The following is an 18,793-nucleotide window of genomic DNA, read 5'->3' as shown; positions in this document are numbered from 1 at the left end:
ACTCTTAGCTGAGGAGCAACTTTAGACATGATCAGTCACAGGATCTTTCATTGCTGGCAAGACACAGAGACTCCAGGTATTGTCCACCTTTTCTTCTGAGGACTATCGCTCCAAAACAACTGGATGGGGGCTTTCTGGGAGAAATTAACTTTAAATCAATCTCGTGCTATCCTATCCATCTGCTTTTATGTATTTACAGCCGAAGGCTCGTTCAAATTCCTTTCCTGTGTGAGGTGACAGTGCAAACGTGCAGTGATTCGCAGAGGAAAAAGCATTCAGGGGGTTTGTTGAGGAAATGCCACAGAAGTTGGTGACTGCATGTTTGGATCTTGGTTGTTATTTGGTTCATTTGTTTGTGTTTTTCCTCTTAAATGTTCCTCATGTCTCGACATGAACAATCACGTAGATACCAGAAACAAAAATTCAATATATTTCTTTATTAAAAATAAAAGTCACAAAATTGAAATGTGTTAATTAAAAAAACAAACAAACAAACTCTTAAGACAGTTTAAATCAACCGTTAATGTAAACCACGGTTTTCTATTTCGGATCCGAACGACAGCAAGATCCAGCCTATGATTACCCCAGACTGGCCAGCGTGTTTCCACGGTTACTGCTTCATAAAACTGACGGCAGTTTATTTTGACAACATCCAGATCGACTCCACCAAGTGTCTGAATGAGGGCTAACCCCTGCCTCTCGCCTGAAAATAGATGGGATAAGCTCCAGCAGACCCCTGTGACCCTTCAAAGGATAAAGTGGGTATAGAAAATGGATGGATGGATGGACATTTCCACATATTTAAACTCAAGTTAATGCTAAATCCTAACACTGAATCCACACTAAAGGTGATTATTTGTAGCTGCCTTCATCCTTCAGGGTCCTCCTCTTCCTCTGGAGCAGATCTCTTGGTTCTCTCACGTCCCTCCTCTGTCGTCACTCTGCAGCTCTCGGACGATGAGCGTTCGTACAATCATGGCCTCCAGCGTGGTGTCGTCCAGCGGCGTGGAGGAGAACCACAGCTGGTGGCTCGGAGCACAGCTGCGGTCGGGCAGAAGATAGAAGACGTTGCTGCGCCGCCTCACCGACTCAGAGCTGCAGGAGAGGGCAGAAAACATTCAAAGATCAGAGAGACTTCTGCATCCACCAACAAACGGACCAAAGACATGCAAACGTAGCAGTCATCCTCATCCAGCTCCGTACAGACATCAGAGCCACCGTTTCCAGAACATCTTCAATTTATTTATTTATTTATTAAAAGGTTCGTCATCAGATCTCTGCTGGTCTTTTTGAATCCTGACACAGCTTTGTTTTTCTGATTTCTGCAGCAAAATAAACATCAGAGGAGTCGACCCGCCGTGATGAGTCCTCATCTTAAAAACAACCGCGGTTATCAAGACATTTCATAAATAATATTTCCTTAAAGGTATTGTGACATCATTTTTAACATGCTTTTAACACTATTAAAAGTCTTGGGCAACATCCCTCAAATGTGTCTAAAAGAGTGTAACAAGAAAAACTTCACTCTAGTAATCTTTTCCTGGCTTTTTATTACAGTGTTTTTTTGCGCCGTGAAAAATGCTTCCTTTCCCCCCTTTCCTGTCAATCATTGCTCCGCTCCTCCTCCAAACCTCCTCCTCCTCCAGCCATACGCTCACAGCGGCGTCGGAGAATTAAGCCGGGAGCGACAGGCGAAGCATGCACGGAAAAGCAGGAGGGCGAACCACAGCAAACAATCATAAAAATAAAGGCATGCAAGCAGCACTGTCCCCTTATCTTAAGTCCAGTCAGTGGCCGCGGGTCTTCTTAGCAGTTTTCCTCCGGTGATTAGAACAAAAGAGGCGTGTTAAGCCTCATTTATGGTTCCGCGTTAAATCGACGCAGAGCATACGTCGTAGGGTTCAGCGTATGGTGCGCGTCGCCGCGTAACCCTACGCCGTAGGGTGTGCGTCGGTGTAACGCGGAACCATAAATCAGCCTTTATGGTGCGCTGGAGAGGAGCGGAGGCAGGGAGCTGGGTGGAGGGGGCGGTGATTTAGCGGATCGTTACGTAACGATCCGCCACCAAACCACATGCGCCGTTTTTGCATAGTTATGCGGAAAATCCCAGAAAGCACACAATACACTGAATGTTAAAAGTTCGTTGTTTTTTGGGTGTAATTGATGTCAAGACACCCAACAAAACACAAAAAATCAAGAAAAATGTGTTTTTCATGTCACAATCCCTTTAATGTTCACAAATGGGGCTTGACATCATCGCTGTTCCGCTCCGCTGGTCCGGGGTTTGTAGTTTCTGGTACAGCGATTGAAAGTAGTTTGTCATTCGATAGTTGAATGTTTTGGACTTGAGATGGTCAGAACAAGGAGATGATGTCAGGGAAAAAACAAACAAAAGAAAATACTATCTATGGCTGATTCACCTCCTTTAAGTAAACGTATGTTATTAGATGTTCAGTTCATCCCAAAAAGGACAAAAATAATGTCAATTTCTGACAGATAAAGATGCTGTTTGGGTCGATTTACTGGCTGAATGAGGAAAAATGAGATACTCACCACTTGGAGAGGTAGAACTCGAAGAGCCTGACGGGACAACGCAGCGGGTTCTCTGTGTTCTCCTCGATCTCCAGGTAATCATCTTCACGCTCGTTTAACCTTTGTTTCTTCCTCGGCACGACTTCTGAATCTAAAACACAGAAACAGAAGGTCACACAGACGAAGAAGGGGAGTGCGATCGGACTGTGTAGATCACACGAGGCCGGCGGCAGTACCGGACTCTGCCTCCGTCCGGGACTCCAGCCGGTAGAAGCGGACCACGGAAATGGAGTCGTCCCCGTTGGTATTGACGCAGGTCCTGATGTTGGCGAAGGACAGCCGGCGGTGCTGCTCCACTGTGGTGAGGCCGAAGTACTTGCAGCAGAAGAAGAGCAGCGTGTTGAGGAGCACGATGGGGGAGTACGCCCCCAGCTGCTTGCAGTCCCACAGGAACTTCTCCTCCACCCGGGAATGAACTAAACCTGCCGTGGAGGACAGAGATCCGCTCAGCACCCGGCGAACGTAGCAGAGGCAGAAAACGAAAGAGAAATAAAACAAGCAACTCACCGCCGGCCGTGAGAGACGGCCTGAACTGTTTCAGGATGTCGGTGAACTCCACCGAGAACTTCTGGTAGATCCTGTCGCTGAAGATGTTCTCCACCCGCCCGTTCTCAAACAGATACTGCAGAGAAGTTCAGACGTCACCGTGACTTCATGCTCCGAGCAGATTTGTTCAACACATTTCTAAACACTCGGTAACATAACAGAGACATATTCTGCTGCTTTATCTTTTGCTGATCTGTGAGGCTGGACTGAGACGTGATGACCGGAGGAGCACAGCTCTCCTCCGACCACGCCATTACATTACTACAGCTCTGTTCACAACAGCTGGTTTCAGCGGGCGGACGGAGCCCATCACCTCCTCAGAAAACCGTCCTGCAGCCCCGAGCATCAACACAAGTATCAACGTGGACTAATGTGGAGCAGTTTGGAGGGAGAATGAAACGTATTTGCAACTAAATGGATATAAATGTTAGAACGTCAAAGTAAATGACTTACTTTCAGCCACCGGTGAGACTGCTTCTAAAACCTGCCTATTTTAAAGTAAACATGTAAAGTCCTGATCCAGTTCTGTGACAGCAGAAGTCATGAACCCATGTACTATACACTTTTTTAGACACTTTTTGTACACATACAAATCTAAAATGACTTGGATTCGTCTGCAGGGACCCAATCCATACTTTTTTTAAATCTTAAGATCAGTGTGATCAATAATATCAATTTAGCGGAAACACATATTCCATTTTCCCTCAAAACTGCTTTGGCTGCTGCTGAAAGTTCACATGCTGCAATGTAATAACAGACCATGCTTTGTTTTGACTCCTGAAAGTTCAGTTATAGGATTGTTAAAGTTGTATTGTATTCATATTTATTTATTATTTACACTGTATTTACAGTCCATGAGTAATTGAGAAGACGCTCTTTGATACATGTTTTTAAGAATGATCAATCATATGGACTGTTTTTATTTTGTACAGGCAGCTTCCAGTTTTTTTATAATCATTTATTTCCTGCATAAACTGATGAGAATTTCCTGTTAAATGTCGTTTAATTCAAAGCAAACCTGGACAAGTGCTAAAGAGTTTAAATTTTGCAGTGGAGGCTGGTGATAAAGGTCTGGAAGATGCATAATTACACTTTAATCTGGGTCTGAGGTTGTTGAGGCCCCAAACAAAGGTTGGCCGTAACTTCAGACACAAATAAAAGTCATCAGCGAGGCGAATGGTCCGTTTCCCTCCACGTCTCCTCGCTTAAGCAAAGCTTGACTGTTTTCTTTTTCACTGACTTTCCTTCACAGAACTGCACTTAAAATACATTTCCTCATAAAACAGGACGGTTTATTTATTAGCAAAGAAGACACGGGGGAAAAGAAGAAGAACAGAAATCATCACAGAGCAGCATTCCTGCCCCGACACGCCGGCGGTTCTGAACTTGCCTGCTGGATGCTGAGGCAGAGGTAGAAGAGGCTGTCGGGCGAGTGCAGCTCCCCCTGCGGCTGCCTCAGCTCGGCGATTAAAAGGCAGAGGCCATTGCTCAGCTCGGCCGAAGAGCACCTCAGGATGTCCGCCTTTAGCTTCACCGCAGGTACTGACGTGTGGAGAGAGGAGGAAGCTTTAGTGACACGGCAGCTCGTCCCTGACACGTTAACTCTGATCCGGTTCAGGACTGCAACTGAGGCACTTTGCTTTGCTTTTTACTCTAAACGATTGTGCATGTTAAGCAAGGGTAAACTTGGGTGAGCTATTTAGGAGGAGTATATTCTACACGACAGATAGAAACACATACAGGAAGCAACTCCCAGCTGGGTTTGTGATTCTCTCCACTGGATCCATTTCCTCCAAGCATCAACTCCACACTGACTCTTAAGTCTGTTGGGCTTCCTGGGCATCACCTTTTGAAGACCTCCGTGAGACATCTCCTCTTCAGCTTCAGGCCAAAGTTGCAGCTCACAACCCTTCAACAGAGAGGCGCGCCGTGATTACAACACACAACCATGGTGCGGCACTTTCTAACCTGCCGCGGCCCGCTTCCTTCGTCACCTTGTTGTTTGTGGGGACCCTCCCCTGAAGCCGTTGCAGCAGCAGAGGCGAAGGCAGAGGAGTCGACGTCTGGCAGGTCCGAGACCTGCCGGACGGGTTCAGGTCCCAGTCGGGAGCGGGGCTTTGTGCTTGACTGGATAAACCGTTGTTGGTGTCGGAGATCAAAGCTTTCAGCTCGTTCAAAGCGGGCTGATAATCTGAGTCCGAATCGTTGCTTTGGCTGCTGATGTGGTCTAAAATAAAAATAAAAAAAAAAGAAAGGGGGATTACTTCAGAAGAAGGAAGCAGTGATGCCATTCTGAGGAGGATTTACTTCCTTCAACTACAAAGCCTCCGAACAGCCAACCGAACATGATCCTGCAGGTTATTTACACAAACTGGAGAGTCCTGAAGGCCCACAGCACAACACTCCCTCCACCATGCTTCACCAAATCTCCCCTTTTAAAGTTTCTGTGTACATCTGGCTTAAGGTTTTTCTCCCACTAGGGGAGTTTTTACCTGCCAGTGTTTATGTTATGTTTATGTAATAATTGTTCGGGGGTCATGTTCTGGGTCTCTGGAAAGATCCTAGAGACAACTTCTGTTGTAATAGACGCTATATAAATAAAAATGAATTGAATTGAATCCGCACAACGGAGAGTGTACCATTCAACCCCCATGGTGATGAACGGTGCCTCGCACTCTGAGCTGGATTTTGTTTCACATATTAGAAATGTAACAAAGACAGAATTTTATCATCTTAAAAACATCGCCAGAGCAATAACAAGGTTATGGTATAAAGCAGAACCAGCGACCGTGGGGCGGTGGCTGATCACTGGGGAAGAAATATTTGTAATGGAAAAAATGACATATAAACTACGATTACAAGAGACACAATTTCAGAAAAAAAATTGGAAAAATGGACATATTATAGAGCAAAGCAAGAGAGCACCATCATCACCACTGGACAATAAGGACATTGATATGAGAATAATTGCTTTGTGAAGTATGTAAAACCTGACACCGTAATTGTTGACGGAATTTTCATTAACAAAAATAAGTAAAAAAAAACAAAAAAAAAAAACAGCCAGAGTCCGTTCAGCTCTCTCTCTTGCCAGCACGGAGGTGTTGATGCTTTTATTTCCAGTAGAATAGATTACTGTAATACCCTGCTCTCTGATTTTCCTAAAAAGAGTATTTCAAGTTTACAACTATGAATGTGCTGATGAGAACCAGAGGGTGGGACCAGATTACACCAGTCTTAAAAATCGCTGCACTGGCTCCCTGTGCGTTTCAGGATTGATTTTAAGGTTCTTTTATAAATGTATAAGTGTCTTAAGGGTCTTGGGGCTCCTTATTTATCTGGTCTGCTTTTAAATTATGAGTCCTGGCGGACCCTGAGGTCCTCTGGTACCGGCCGTTTAACTGTTCCTAAAGTTAGAATCAAAACGTTTGGCGAGAGCTCCAGAGAACCGGACCTGTGGAACAGCTACCAGAGAGACTGTTGACATTTTCAAAAAGAGGCTCAAGACCTTTTTAGTTTAGCTTATTATAACTGAATTTTATTTATTTTATTAACGTGGTTTAGTTTATTGTTATCTAGTTATTACTTATAATGTACTTATTCTTTTATATTAACTTATTTTTTACAGTAAATATAACTGTTAATACTGCACTGCAGCCTTGACATTTTATTATGTAAAGCACTTTGCTTTTTCTACTGTATAAATAAAGTTTGATTTGATTTGATCAGTGACGCTGGGATGAAAAACAACAGCAGACGGACTTCATGGAACCAAACATCTCTTACCTAGAGCAGACTCTTTCTGCTCTTCATCTTCTTTCGTCACTTCGTCATCCTGGCCGTCCTCTATCTCGTCTCTGCCGTCAGTCTCGGACCCGGAGTCGGCCTCCATCAACTCATTCACTATCCTCTCTTCCATGTCTGTGGGCTCAGACCTGGAGTTGGCCTCGATGGATTCATTCGCTTTCTTCTCTTCCACTGTTTCTGTGGGCTCGGACCCGTTCAGCTTCTCAGAGAAGAACATGGGAACCGGCAGCTGTCAAAATGATTTAAACACATTCACGAAACCGTTTGAGTTTTCAACAGATGACCAGAGTTTGAGGGATGATTGTGAAATGTTTTTCCTACAATTCAAGTAATCTGATTACTTGTAATGGGATAACCTGGACATGCGTATCACCAGAGCACTACTCCTGTATTGTAAACACCTGATTATTGTGGACAGTGTAGCGTTACATGTGTTTGCGTACCGGTATCGGCAGGGCAACAGGTTTCGGTGCGTACTGGCTGTACATGTTCATGGGTACGGGAATGAAGACCGGCACCGGGACCGGCACCGGCAGCACTGACACCCTGGGTGGAGCCTTCTCTTCACAGTCTTATTGAATGAGAGAGAAACAAAGAGTCCAACTATGAGATGCTGCACATGTTGGGAGGATTGGTCAATGTTTGGGACGAGGATTCAAAATATGACCTCTCACCTGTCTGTTGTCCCATTTCCACGGTTTGCACCGAGCAGGAGACTCCTTTGTTGTGGACCAGGGGAACGCAGAGCGTAGATTTGTTCTTGAGTTCCTTGGAGAACGTCTGGACGCCGGCCTGAAGGAGAGAGAAATCAAAATCATCATCAAGAACAATGAATCAAACACTGAAGGCTATAAGACATCAAGGTTACAAAGTGGCCAAATTAAAATGAGAAAAAGCAGGACGTCAGCATCTGGATTGAAACTTTGTCCACTTACATGTCCAACGACCTTCGTCTGGATGTCTATGAAAGGTCCTGAGTCGACAAAGCAAACAAAAACAAACAATATCAGGTGTGAAACCAGGAGTTAGACCACCAGCATCCAAAACCCCCCAAGACCAGTTTCTATTCTGCTCTTGACTAATGTGACTAGTCCCTCTGAGACCTGCTGAAATGTCTGACTCTTAACTAGGAACGGCAGCTACACTCTCAGGATTAATCAGCGTCTTTTCAGCCTCGTCATTATTCTCAAGACGATGTCAAAATGTCACCTCTCTTACAGACATTTCCTTCATTTTTTGTTTCTCCAGTTAGTGAAATGTGAAGGTTTTAGGGGCAGTGGCAGATCTGACACTTTATTCTTCTTATTATTGAGTTTTTTTTGGAGGTAAGAGATTTTTTACATTGTTTACACCCCCATAAAAACCGGTGCAGTGTACTCATTTTCGACAACAGACAGTCCCATGGACAGCTCCAACAACATGTGACACCATATACTCAACAGAAGTCATGACACCTTGAGCACCGTGGTGTTTGTCGAAATATTTTGTTTGCCGTCTGGAGAGAAAACATCTGACACATTTGGTGTTTTCCCCCCCATACATGATATGTCGAAGCTATGGACATATCATGTAATATGGACAAGCTATCAAAAGATATCTCCACTCTGAAAAATGATCACTCCTGGCCAGGGGGCGGGCGATATGACGATATTAGATCGTGAAGGATTACAATGTGAAGAAAAACTGCAGAGATCTAGGGATTGTCTAGGATACATTCTATAAATTATAGTTCTATGCTGATGCACCGACTTACGAGACGTAATGACTCGTCAACCTGACCGACCAATCATAGCAAATTAATGAGAGCGACGCGCTTTCCTACCAGCCTCCTCGTTTGTCTGTGTAGCGGTAGCTCGTGGAGAGCGATGGCTGAAAGCCAAACGGAGTTGGTCACAAAAAAATTCCACCTCAAATATGGAATTGGTTTGGATTTTCCGCATGTGATCGAGCTCAAGCAAAAATATTTCACAAAGTTTGCACAGAAGCCGTTTGCACGTCTACTGGTGGTAAATGAGGGGTTCAAAGGCCTGCTTAAAGTAGCTGACCCGTGGTACGAACTGCTAGGCTAAATTGTCTGTTTTTTTTCAAATTTAAGATCGTGATAAAATCGAAATCGTGATTTAAAAAAAACAAACAAAAAAATAATAATTTTAAATTGTGATTTGATATTTTTGCCATATCGCCCCCCCCCCCCCCTCCTGGCCTTGACAAGCTTTGCATTTGTGTGTGTTTGCATGTACCAAGTTTTGTGCAGCTGTCAGATGCACGAGGCTGCCCTGGCCGAGCGTTGGACAGCGAGATGACGCTGGTGATGACGGGTGAGGACTGCACAGCGTCAGCTGCAGTAAACACAGAAGTGTCAGATGGGTCCGTTAGTGCGACACTTTAGTATAGTACAATAATAAAAAAAGCAGGAGAAAGACATGTAGCAGCATCACTGTGAACCCATCATACACACCTGTGTCGACCTTGTGGACGTTGTGGACGCTTTTATTGCAGAAACGCAGCAGGCATTTCAGGGTGCAGAAGTGTTTGGCATCTCCCAGGAGAGGAAGACTCTGCTTCATTCTCCCCGTACGACCACACTCGTCACACTTTGCTGTCTGAGACAAAGCAGAGCGTATACAGTGAGAATACCGAGCACAGATCACTTCTCCGCAAAACAAAAAGACGAAGAAAAACAAGTCCAAATGCACGTCCTAGTCCTTAAATGACATCACAGAGAGGGGGCAGGTCATCTGTGCACGTCCACCTCTACTTACAAGGCTGATGAGACTTTTGTAGTTCGAGCTGCAGACTTGGGAGCAAAACTCTTCTCGTGAGGTCCTTTTCTGGCTCACCAACACGTTCTTGGAGACCGAGAGGCAGAAGGTGCAGGAGTGGCAGTGTTTACCCCACCTGATCTCCAGCTCATTTTCAAAGTGCATCCTGCAGCCTGAGGTCAGGACAAATAAATAATCAGGCAATAATCAAGTGAACGTCAGCACATGCTTAAATAAAAGTCTGTGTCCTCACCGTCACTGCAGAAGGAGCAGTCTTTGTTGTCGATGCGCTTGACCTCATGCATGATCCTCTCACTCTTACAGTATTCACAGGTCCTCATCATGTTGTTGGCCTTCTTAAAGTCCTGGGAACAGTCCAGACTGCACACAAAGTTCAACCGGCCCTGCGCACAAACACGGCAAGATCTCAACAAACAGTCGAGGAGGATCCAGTCAGGAAAGCAGATCCTGAAACTTGTTCATATATTCTTTGATAAAAGTATTAAAGAACAAACACACCTTAGTCTGGACAACTATGGGTGGAGCCTTTATGATCCGTTCACACTCGACACACAGCAATTTCTCCTGTGGTTTGTCAAAGTCACTGTGAGATGTGTTTTGAGCTTCAGGAGAGTTGGTAGCAGCCGTCATGTCTTTCTTTATATCCTGGTAGAAGTGGAGATAATGAAAAACAGAGGCCAAGATTAGAGAGTGAAGATCTAAATATTATTAAGTATTTAGTGCAACTCTCGAGGGACATTTGTTTTCTATCATCAGTACATTATTATTATCATCATCATCATTAGTAGTAGTAGTAGTACTAGTATTAGTAGATTAGTAGTGGTATTAGTAGATGTAGTAGTAGTAGTGGTATTAATAGTACTAGTAGTAGATGTTGTAGTAGTACTAGTAGTAGGAGTATTAGTAGTACTAGTGGTATTAGTAGTACCAGTATCACTAGTAGTAGTGGTATTAGTATATATTGTATACTGTGTATATATTTCTGTTTTAGGAGTAAAACTGTGGAACTCATTAGAAAATGTCCTTAAACTAGCAAATTCAATAAAAGCATACAAGATATTATTCAAAGCAAAGGTAATGGACACATATATAGAAACACAATAAGCAAACAAAGAAGAATGCACACATGCACGAGATAAAATGACAACTTAAATTTGTTTTGCCGGTTTCCTTAGCATCTTTTCACTTTCTGTTTTCAGAGCTATCATTATTATTATTATATTATTGCTATTATTATTATTATTACTATTATTATCATCATCATCATCATCCTCATCATCATCATCATCATTATTATTATTATTATTATTATTATTATTATTTTGTGTAGACTTATGATACTTCATTTGTTTGTTGTTTTTTTTTGTATATTCTATTCTGTTAAAAGGTGGGCAAGATAAGCTTTATGCTTCAAGCCCAGACCTTTTCGGTCAAATAATCACGATGTTGACCAGGGAAAAACCTGTGTTATCTTGTTTGTTGATTTTTGTTTGTGATTGACCGAAATAAATATTTACTACTACTACTACTAGTAGTACTAGTATTAGTAGTAGTGGTTTTAGTAGTACTAGCAGTAGTAGTAGTAGTATCACTAGTAGTAGTGGTATTAGTAGTACTAGTATTAGTAGTAGTGGTTTTAGTAGTGCTAGCAGTAGTAGTAGTGGTATTAGTAGTACTACTAGTAGTAGTAAACTCATCGTTTTATGGTCAAACATCCAACCACAGAGATACCAAGTCTCTGGGGTCGAGTTGGATGATTGAACGGCAGACGTATGGCGTTAATATTTACAAATGTATTTCCGATGCACACAAATATAATCTGATTAACAAACGTACAAATGCAGCAAAGTCCACAGACCACACCACATTTGTGAATCAGGTTATATTAGGGTTTACATCAGAAATACATCTGTGAATCCTCCTGTGCATTTGTGAATATTAACAGTTTTAGCTCCATACATTTGCACATATTTTCTACTTTTGACCACTTCTTAATACGACAAATCCGTTGTTGAGTTTTAAAGGAAGTTGAACAGAATTTTCAACACTAAAAATTATTCTTTCAAAAGAGCAATGTTTGCTTTACATGGTTTATATTACATTATATCAAAGTAATTGATCTAAAAGTCACCAGTTTAAGATTTCCATCTCGTTTAAACGGTTTTGAAATTGTGAAAAGCTGCATGTCTAAAACTCGCCTCTGGCTCAGCTCAGTTGTCTAATCGGTTGCTTGTTCGTGAACGGACACGTCGGCTCTCTCGCTCGCGTTCAAACAGCTCAGTCGTTTGCGGCTGAGTCCACAACCATAAAACTTTGGTTCCCACACAATAAACTGTGGCGGTATGGACGGGTCAGATCCTGTAGTGCGAGACCCTCTGACAGCTATCGGTCATATGAACAGATGACTTCAAAAGACGCGGATTAAAAAACTGAATCAGCTGACTCTAAATATCATCTGCTTTACCCTGACTTGACGAGTATAAATGAAGCTTCTTGTATCAATACAGACTTAAGAGAAGAAGAAACCGTATCTTTATGGTACAGAAGATTCCCTTTAAGACTCACAAATAGACTTTAGCAGAGTTCATTTACAGATTGTGGATAAGTGTAGACTAATAAACAAGTAAGAAATGCCTGCATACATCTTGCATGTGTAAATGAGGGAGGATTTACTACCTTGAAAGCCATGGCACAAGTCAGAGTGCAGAAGTTTCTGATGGAGGCATCCGGCATGGCGAGGTGACAAGCTGGTATCGTCATCTTACTGCAGTTGTCGCAGTTCAGACTTGCACCTGTGGAGCATGAAAGCAGCTCAGCCTCATTTTACATCCAAAACTAAAGAATGATTAAAAAAAAAGAGGAAGAAAGAATAAGAAGAGCTTTTGTACCTGATGCGCTGATGGCCTGGATCTTGGACGCCATCATGCAGCTGTTGGTGCAGAGCAGCTCGATCACATCTTCACCGTTTCTGTTTTCAACCATGTCTGACATGAGGTGAGATGTGCAGCACATGGCGCACTGCTGCGGCGTCTGGACATTCTGTCGGAAACAAAAACAAACGATAAAATTCAGCAGCTTTAATGACAAATAAAACCCTGACCCCCCCCCCCCCCCCCCCTTTACCACCTCTTTTACATAACTCCTACAGGGCCTCACGTTGTTTTACTTCTTTGTATGTGTTACTTGTATATGTGAATGTTTGAATGTGTATTTTTTATTTAATATATTTAATGTACTAATTTTGGAGTAGATATTTACAGAAGGGTATTAGGGCCAGGCAGGATAAAAATAATATTTTAAAGGAGGAAGATTTTTTTTTTCATTATGCACTTCGAGAAAAAAGTCAAAATGTCGAGAAAAAAGTCAAAATGTCGAGAAAAAAGTCAAAATTAATGTTGAAGTACAATTTTGACTTTATTCACGAAATTGTATTTCAACTTTATTCTCCAAATTTCGACGTTTCGACTTTTTTCCTCCAAGTGCACAATAAAAAAAATCTTCCCTTCTCAAATATTTTTTCACCTGCATGGTCCTAATACTCTTCCGTAGATATTTGTTTTTGTTTGCTTCTCATTTGCTTGTGACCTTAACTTGGATATAATTGTCATCTACAGATGGATAGAGAAAAGTGTATATACACCGAATTTTATTGCTGAAAATCCAAAAAAAAAAAAAAAAAAAAAAAATTAAAACAGAACTCCAACACTGAACAATTTCTTTAGAAAGTGACACTGACCGAGGATACATAAAGTTTGAGATGTGCTTTCTTTTGCGCCGCAAATTATTCACTCAACTAAAAATCCTCACAGAGGGTTTTGGATGTTCCTCACTTACCAGCTTGAACTGGGCCAAACACTCGGCGCCGCACAGCGTCCTGTCTCCGTCTGCCGTCTTCAGCGTGAGCTGCGAGGCGCAGCAGGAGCGACAGTTGTCACATTGGTGCAAGTTGTTGATGTTGCAGAAACGATTCAGACACGGGTCGCTGCAGATCTTGTAGACGTCGTTGTGGAGGATAGGCTCATGTTTGCTCTGCGGTAGACAGACAGACGGATGTTAAGCTGGGTCTCGTAAAGGCAGCAACTTTAACATTTTCATGGTAACACAAAGAAGAGACTGCTTATTGATGAATTGTTGCAGCGTGTCTTACAATGCAGTATCGGGTGCACATGCTGCACTGCGAGTGCGATCCGACCGACTCGACCGCGGCTTTGGGGGACACAATCTTCTTGTAGTTGAAGGAGGAGAGACAGATCTTGGTACAGAAGTGTTTCTTGGTCCCGTCATCATCCACCGAAGCCTGGAGAACCACCTCGGGTTTGGTTATCACCCTGAGGAGCAAGTACAGATCAGTTGAAACGTCTAGAAGGGTCTGAAATACGTTAGTGGATGAAGTAGATAAATCACAAGTACCTGAGACCCATCAGGGTTCCCACTCTTTCCATGAAATTGTTTTCCAGGACTTTTCTTTCTTTAATATTTTTGTGTGGCTCTAGTGGGCTTTATTCAAGGTGTAGATAGGAAGGGAGTAGAGAGAGAATGGGGATGACGTGCAGCAAAGGGCTGCGGGCCGGGACTCAAACCTGCGACCAGTGTCGGAGGACTGTAGTACATGGGACGCTTGCTTTAACCACTCTGCCACCCAGCAGCCTTTTTCCAGGACATTTACCGTCTACCTGAAGGAAGTAATTTAAACTCGCTGCAGAGTGGGTGAGCTATCCTAGCAGCTTTTTTCCCAATCACTTAAGTTTCTCTGTGTCTTCCCTATTATTTTTGAGGCTGGATTCACTATTATTCGTAGCTTGCATCTGTTTTTTGTGTTAAGGTTGCCGTACCACATTGCCATGTTAAAGGTTAAGATTCCCTCTATGAGGTTCTTATAGACAGTCTCCATAATCTGCTTGCTCACACTAAAAGAGTTGAGCTTGCTTAGTAAATGTAGCCGTTGATTACAAGATTTAAAGATGTGGTCAGTGTTGTTACTAAAGTTAAGATTGCTGTCAATAAAAGGTACCTAAATATTTAAAGTCTGGGCCGCTCGGTGGCACAGTGGGTTAAGCAGCGGCTCATATACTGAGGCTACAGTCCTCCTGCAGCAGTCGCAGGTTCGAATCCCGGCCTGCGCACCTTTGCTGCGTGTCTTCCCCGTTCTCTCTCTCTACCCTTTTCCAGTCTGCATCTTCAATAAAGGGCCACTAGAGCCCAAAAAATCTTTAAAAAAAATATATATATATATATTTAAAGTCTCCTACTACCTCTACAGTGTGATCCTTGATTGTAAGGGGCTGCACAGGATCTTTTTCCAACATGACCAGTTCCTTTGTTTTCATCACATTAATCTCCAAGAAGCTCAAATCATACCAGTTATGGAGAGAAGACACGTGTCCTCTGTATGTGCTCTCACCAACTGTATCCCCCTTCTTAAGTAGAGCAACCAGGGCCATATCGTCTGCGTACTTAAACAGACTAAATTCCTCTTGATCCAATTGGAACTCATTTGTGTACAATGAGAAAAGTAAGAGTAATAAAATTGTCCCGGTGGAGCACCTGTGTTAAGCACAGTGATGTTAGAACGAGTGTCATTGACAAGGACTAGTTGAGGGCGGTTAGAGAGGAAATCTCTGACCAGATGTACAATACCTCCATACTGAGGTAGCGCCTGAGCTATTACAACAGAAAAAACAGTGTTTCAAAAAGGTATTTCTGTCATGGTTGGTCCACCTGCCTTCAGTGGTTTTCCACTCTCCTCTCTCCTGCTCACCCCATCTGCCAGCCACGCCCACCTCGTCACTCACTCCCTTCACCTGCTCTCACCGCTGCAGCTCCTCAGCAATCAGGACAGCATAAAAGCTCCTCACTCCTGCACTCTCACCGTCAGATTGTCACTCTATGCTTAGATGAAAGACCCTCCAGCATTCCCCGTCTTGACTTCCCGTTGCCGACCCTGCCTGTTCCTGGACTCTACCTTGTCTCCTGCTCTCCGGTGCCTAACCTTGTCTTCCGAACCTGACACTGATTGCTGCCTGATCCTTGTCTTGCATTCCTGCCTGCTCTTCGTCCCTGTTGTGGGAAATGAAGCAAACCAGACAAACTACCACCGTGTGCTCCGTGTGCTGCATTTGGGTCCAAAACCTCACTCCGTTACAGTTTCCATCACTAAAAAAAGATCTTAAGTAAAATAAAACCATTAAAATAAATGAGAATAATAAACAAAAATAACTACCGGTACTTGAAAAATGAAAAAAAAAAAGTAGTTCATACCAAAACGTCACATTTAACAACACTCTTCAACTTTCAGTTGCTAGTTTTGTTTCTAAGCGTTTCATCCTTAACGGCGTCTGAAAGTGGATAAATCCAGCTACAGTCAAGCGGAAGTTCTGGGTTGTAGAACCGCTCTAAGTGGAAGAAGAGATCCGATTGGCTGGTAGCGTCACGTGGGGCGTCACATGGTGCAGCCTGAATGTTGCCCTGATCAGGTGGTGACAGATGAACATACGCAGAACTTTTAACCCGTTTACATTCACTAACAAGGCAGTTTCCAGGACATATGACCGTATTTTTCTAATTTTCCAGGTTTACCCGGGACGCGTGGGAACCCTGCTACAGTTTGAGTTTGTATCGGTATATCGTGGTTCTGGTACTTGGTTCTCTCCACTTTTACTACCAGGACAGTTTAGCGACGGCTCAACCTACTGCAGACAGAAGTGGCACGTCTTCTTCTTCATCTGGTAGAACTTCAGCAGGCAGGGTGTGGAGCAGAATATTTCCTCGTGGCCTTTCCTCTGGTACACCGTTTCCCCGTCCGTCAGCACCGTACTGCACAGCGAGCAGGACATGCGTACGTCCACGTGGGCCGGCTCTACGGGCTTCGAGTCCTCCACCAGGGAGAAGATGGAGTCGATGGTCAGTTCCTCCTGTTGAGATCAGAACAGGGGAGGGGGTTGGTGTCGGGTTACAAGCCGAGCACGAGCGGAATCTGTTCCTGCCTCCAGACACAAATACCGTCAATTTAATGGTTTGAAACAAAGGAGGAGGCATAAAATATGACTGTTTAAGAGGATCTTTCTACTAAACGGGATTGTCTGCTGCTGCTCATCAACGCCACATCAAGACCGCTCACATGAGCTGTCAAATTCAAGTGTTAAAGAGCGGCAGCTTAGATATTATTTAGTCAAATAAGAATTAGATTAGATCTTTATCATTCATTGTTATATAACAACGAAATTAAAAGTGCCAAAAATCGCCTACACATGCACACAATCCCTCATTCCCTCAGTTTATAGTTTGTTTTTGAGTAGATTGAGTTTTGTTACAGCTCTAGGATAAAAACTGTCTCTGAATTGGGTTGTTCTTGTTTTTATTGCTCTGAACGGTCTACTTGAGGGCAACATAGCCAACAGTGTCCAGGCGGAGAAGTAGGCCTGTGTTGACAAAATCGATTTTCCGATTCTAAATCGATTCTCATATTAATTCCTAAAAAAATCGATTCGTATGTCTAAAGATCGTTTTTTTTTCATTATTACATTTTCGCCTGGTGAACTTTAATCCCAGTAGTCACGTCATGTAATTCACGCATGCGCAGGGTTTGAAACTATCAAACAATGAACATGGCGTCAAAGAGTAGCGGTGGCATTAACAATAAGCGCCGGTTTTGAAAACTCCTGAAAGGCTTAAAAATTTGCGTAAAAGTTTTTTTTTTCTTGGACTAAATTAACTTTTCTTTCAAGAAAATGCTCCAAGAGGGGTCACTAATAGCTGGGGACACTGCGTGCTTATCTTTGGGTTAAATTTGCATAAAATGCTAAAAACCAAATTCTCAAAAATTAAAAAGCGAAAATTACCAAAAATGGAAAAAATAAAAACGGAATGTGGGAAAAAATAAAACCGATTTCATACGGCCTCTGTTTGCTGGCCTGGATCTGTTTGGTAATTCTGCCCCATGCACTGTTTTTGAAAGCAGTTATATCAGCACTCTGGGAGCTGCATCTTATATCAGCATCATTAGCTGCCAATATTTGCTGTTTAATCTCAATATAATACTAGTATTATATACCCTACCCTAGGCCGGAGGTCAATGATCGACTTTGTTGTCGTTTCATCTGACCTTCGGCCGCATGTCTTGGACTGAGCTGTCAACTGGTCACCACCTGGTGGTGAGTTGGATGCGCTGGCGGAGGAGGAAGTTGGACAGACCGGGCAGACCCAAACGGATTGTGAGGGTCTGTTGGGAACGTCTGGCTGAGCCCTCTGTCAGGGACATCTTCAACTCCCACCTCCGAGAGAACTTCTCTCAGATCCCGGGGGAAGCGGGGGACATCGAGTCCGAGTGGACCATGTTCTCTGCCTCCATTGTCAACGCGGCGGCTCGAAGCTGCGGACGCAAGGTCTCCGGTGCCTGTCGTGGCGGCAATCCTAGAACCCGGTGGTGGACACCGGAAGTACAGGATGCCGTCAGACTGAAGAAGGAGTCCTACCGGGCTATGTTGGCCGGTGGGACTCCTGACGCAGTAGATAGGTACCGGCAGGCCAAGCGGACCGCGGCTCGGGCAGTCTTGGAGGCAAAAACTCGGGTCTGGGAGGAGTTCGGGGAGGCCATGGAGGAGGACTTTCGGTCGGCCTCGAGGAAATTCTGGAGGACCGTTCGGCGCCTCAGAAGGGGGAAGCAGTACTCTGCCGGCACCATTTATGGTGCTGGTGGGGAGCTGTTGACCTCGACTGGGGACATTGTCGGACGGTGGAAGGAATACTTTGAGGATCTCCTTAACCCGACTGACATGCCTTCCACTGAGGAAGCAGAGGGTTGGGGCTCGGAGGCGTGCTCATCCATCACCCAAGCCGAGGTCACCGAGGTGGTTCGTAAGCTCCTCGGTGGCAGGGCACCGGGGGTGGATGAGATTCGCCCTGAGTACCTCAAGTCTCTGGATGTCGTAGGGCTGTCTTGGCTGACACGCCTGTGCGACATTGCATGGAGGAAGGGGACAGTACCGCTGGGGTGGCAAACCGGGGTGGTGGTCCCTCTGTTTAAAAAGGGGGACCGGAGAGTGTGTTCCAACTACAGGGGGATCACACTT

The 18,793-nt window shown here is 43.9% G+C and overlaps 1 protein-coding gene across 1 annotated transcript in view; it reads right to left on the bottom strand.

Annotated features, from left to right (window-relative positions):
- Positions 1–422: 422 nt before the first annotated feature.
- Positions 423–18,793, bottom strand: part of LOC133460831 (uncharacterized) — a 57,060-nt gene continuing 38,689 nt past the window's right edge. Inside the window, exons 26-46 of the mRNA XM_061741594.1 lie at positions 16,416–16,636; positions 13,873–14,053; positions 13,560–13,754; positions 12,614–12,764; positions 12,402–12,517; positions 10,224–10,370; positions 9,958–10,108; positions 9,705–9,877; positions 9,401–9,545; positions 9,183–9,281; positions 7,878–7,915; positions 7,617–7,734; positions 7,386–7,513; positions 6,922–7,171; positions 5,133–5,365; positions 4,879–5,047; positions 4,529–4,680; positions 3,100–3,214; positions 2,769–3,014; positions 2,554–2,683; positions 423–1,095 (exon numbers count right to left, since the gene is read on the bottom strand). Of these exons, the coding sequence (XP_061597578.1) occupies positions 918–1,095; positions 2,554–2,683; positions 2,769–3,014; positions 3,100–3,214; positions 4,529–4,680; positions 4,879–5,047; positions 5,133–5,365; positions 6,922–7,171; positions 7,386–7,513; positions 7,617–7,734; positions 7,878–7,915; positions 9,183–9,281; positions 9,401–9,545; positions 9,705–9,877; positions 9,958–10,108; positions 10,224–10,370; positions 12,402–12,517; positions 12,614–12,764; positions 13,560–13,754; positions 13,873–14,053; positions 16,416–16,636 (3,336 nt within the window). The 3' untranslated portion in view covers positions 423–917. The remainder of the gene's footprint in view (positions 1,096–2,553; positions 2,684–2,768; positions 3,015–3,099; positions 3,215–4,528; positions 4,681–4,878; positions 5,048–5,132; positions 5,366–6,921; positions 7,172–7,385; positions 7,514–7,616; positions 7,735–7,877; positions 7,916–9,182; positions 9,282–9,400; positions 9,546–9,704; positions 9,878–9,957; positions 10,109–10,223; positions 10,371–12,401; positions 12,518–12,613; positions 12,765–13,559; positions 13,755–13,872; positions 14,054–16,415; positions 16,637–18,793) is intronic.

This window comes from Cololabis saira, chromosome 15, assembly GCF_033807715.1.
Source record: "Cololabis saira isolate AMF1-May2022 chromosome 15, fColSai1.1, whole genome shotgun sequence".
Lineage (NCBI taxonomy): Eukaryota > Metazoa > Chordata > Actinopteri > Beloniformes > Belonidae > Cololabis > Cololabis saira.
This window is presented reverse-complemented; position numbering and strand designations above follow the sequence as displayed.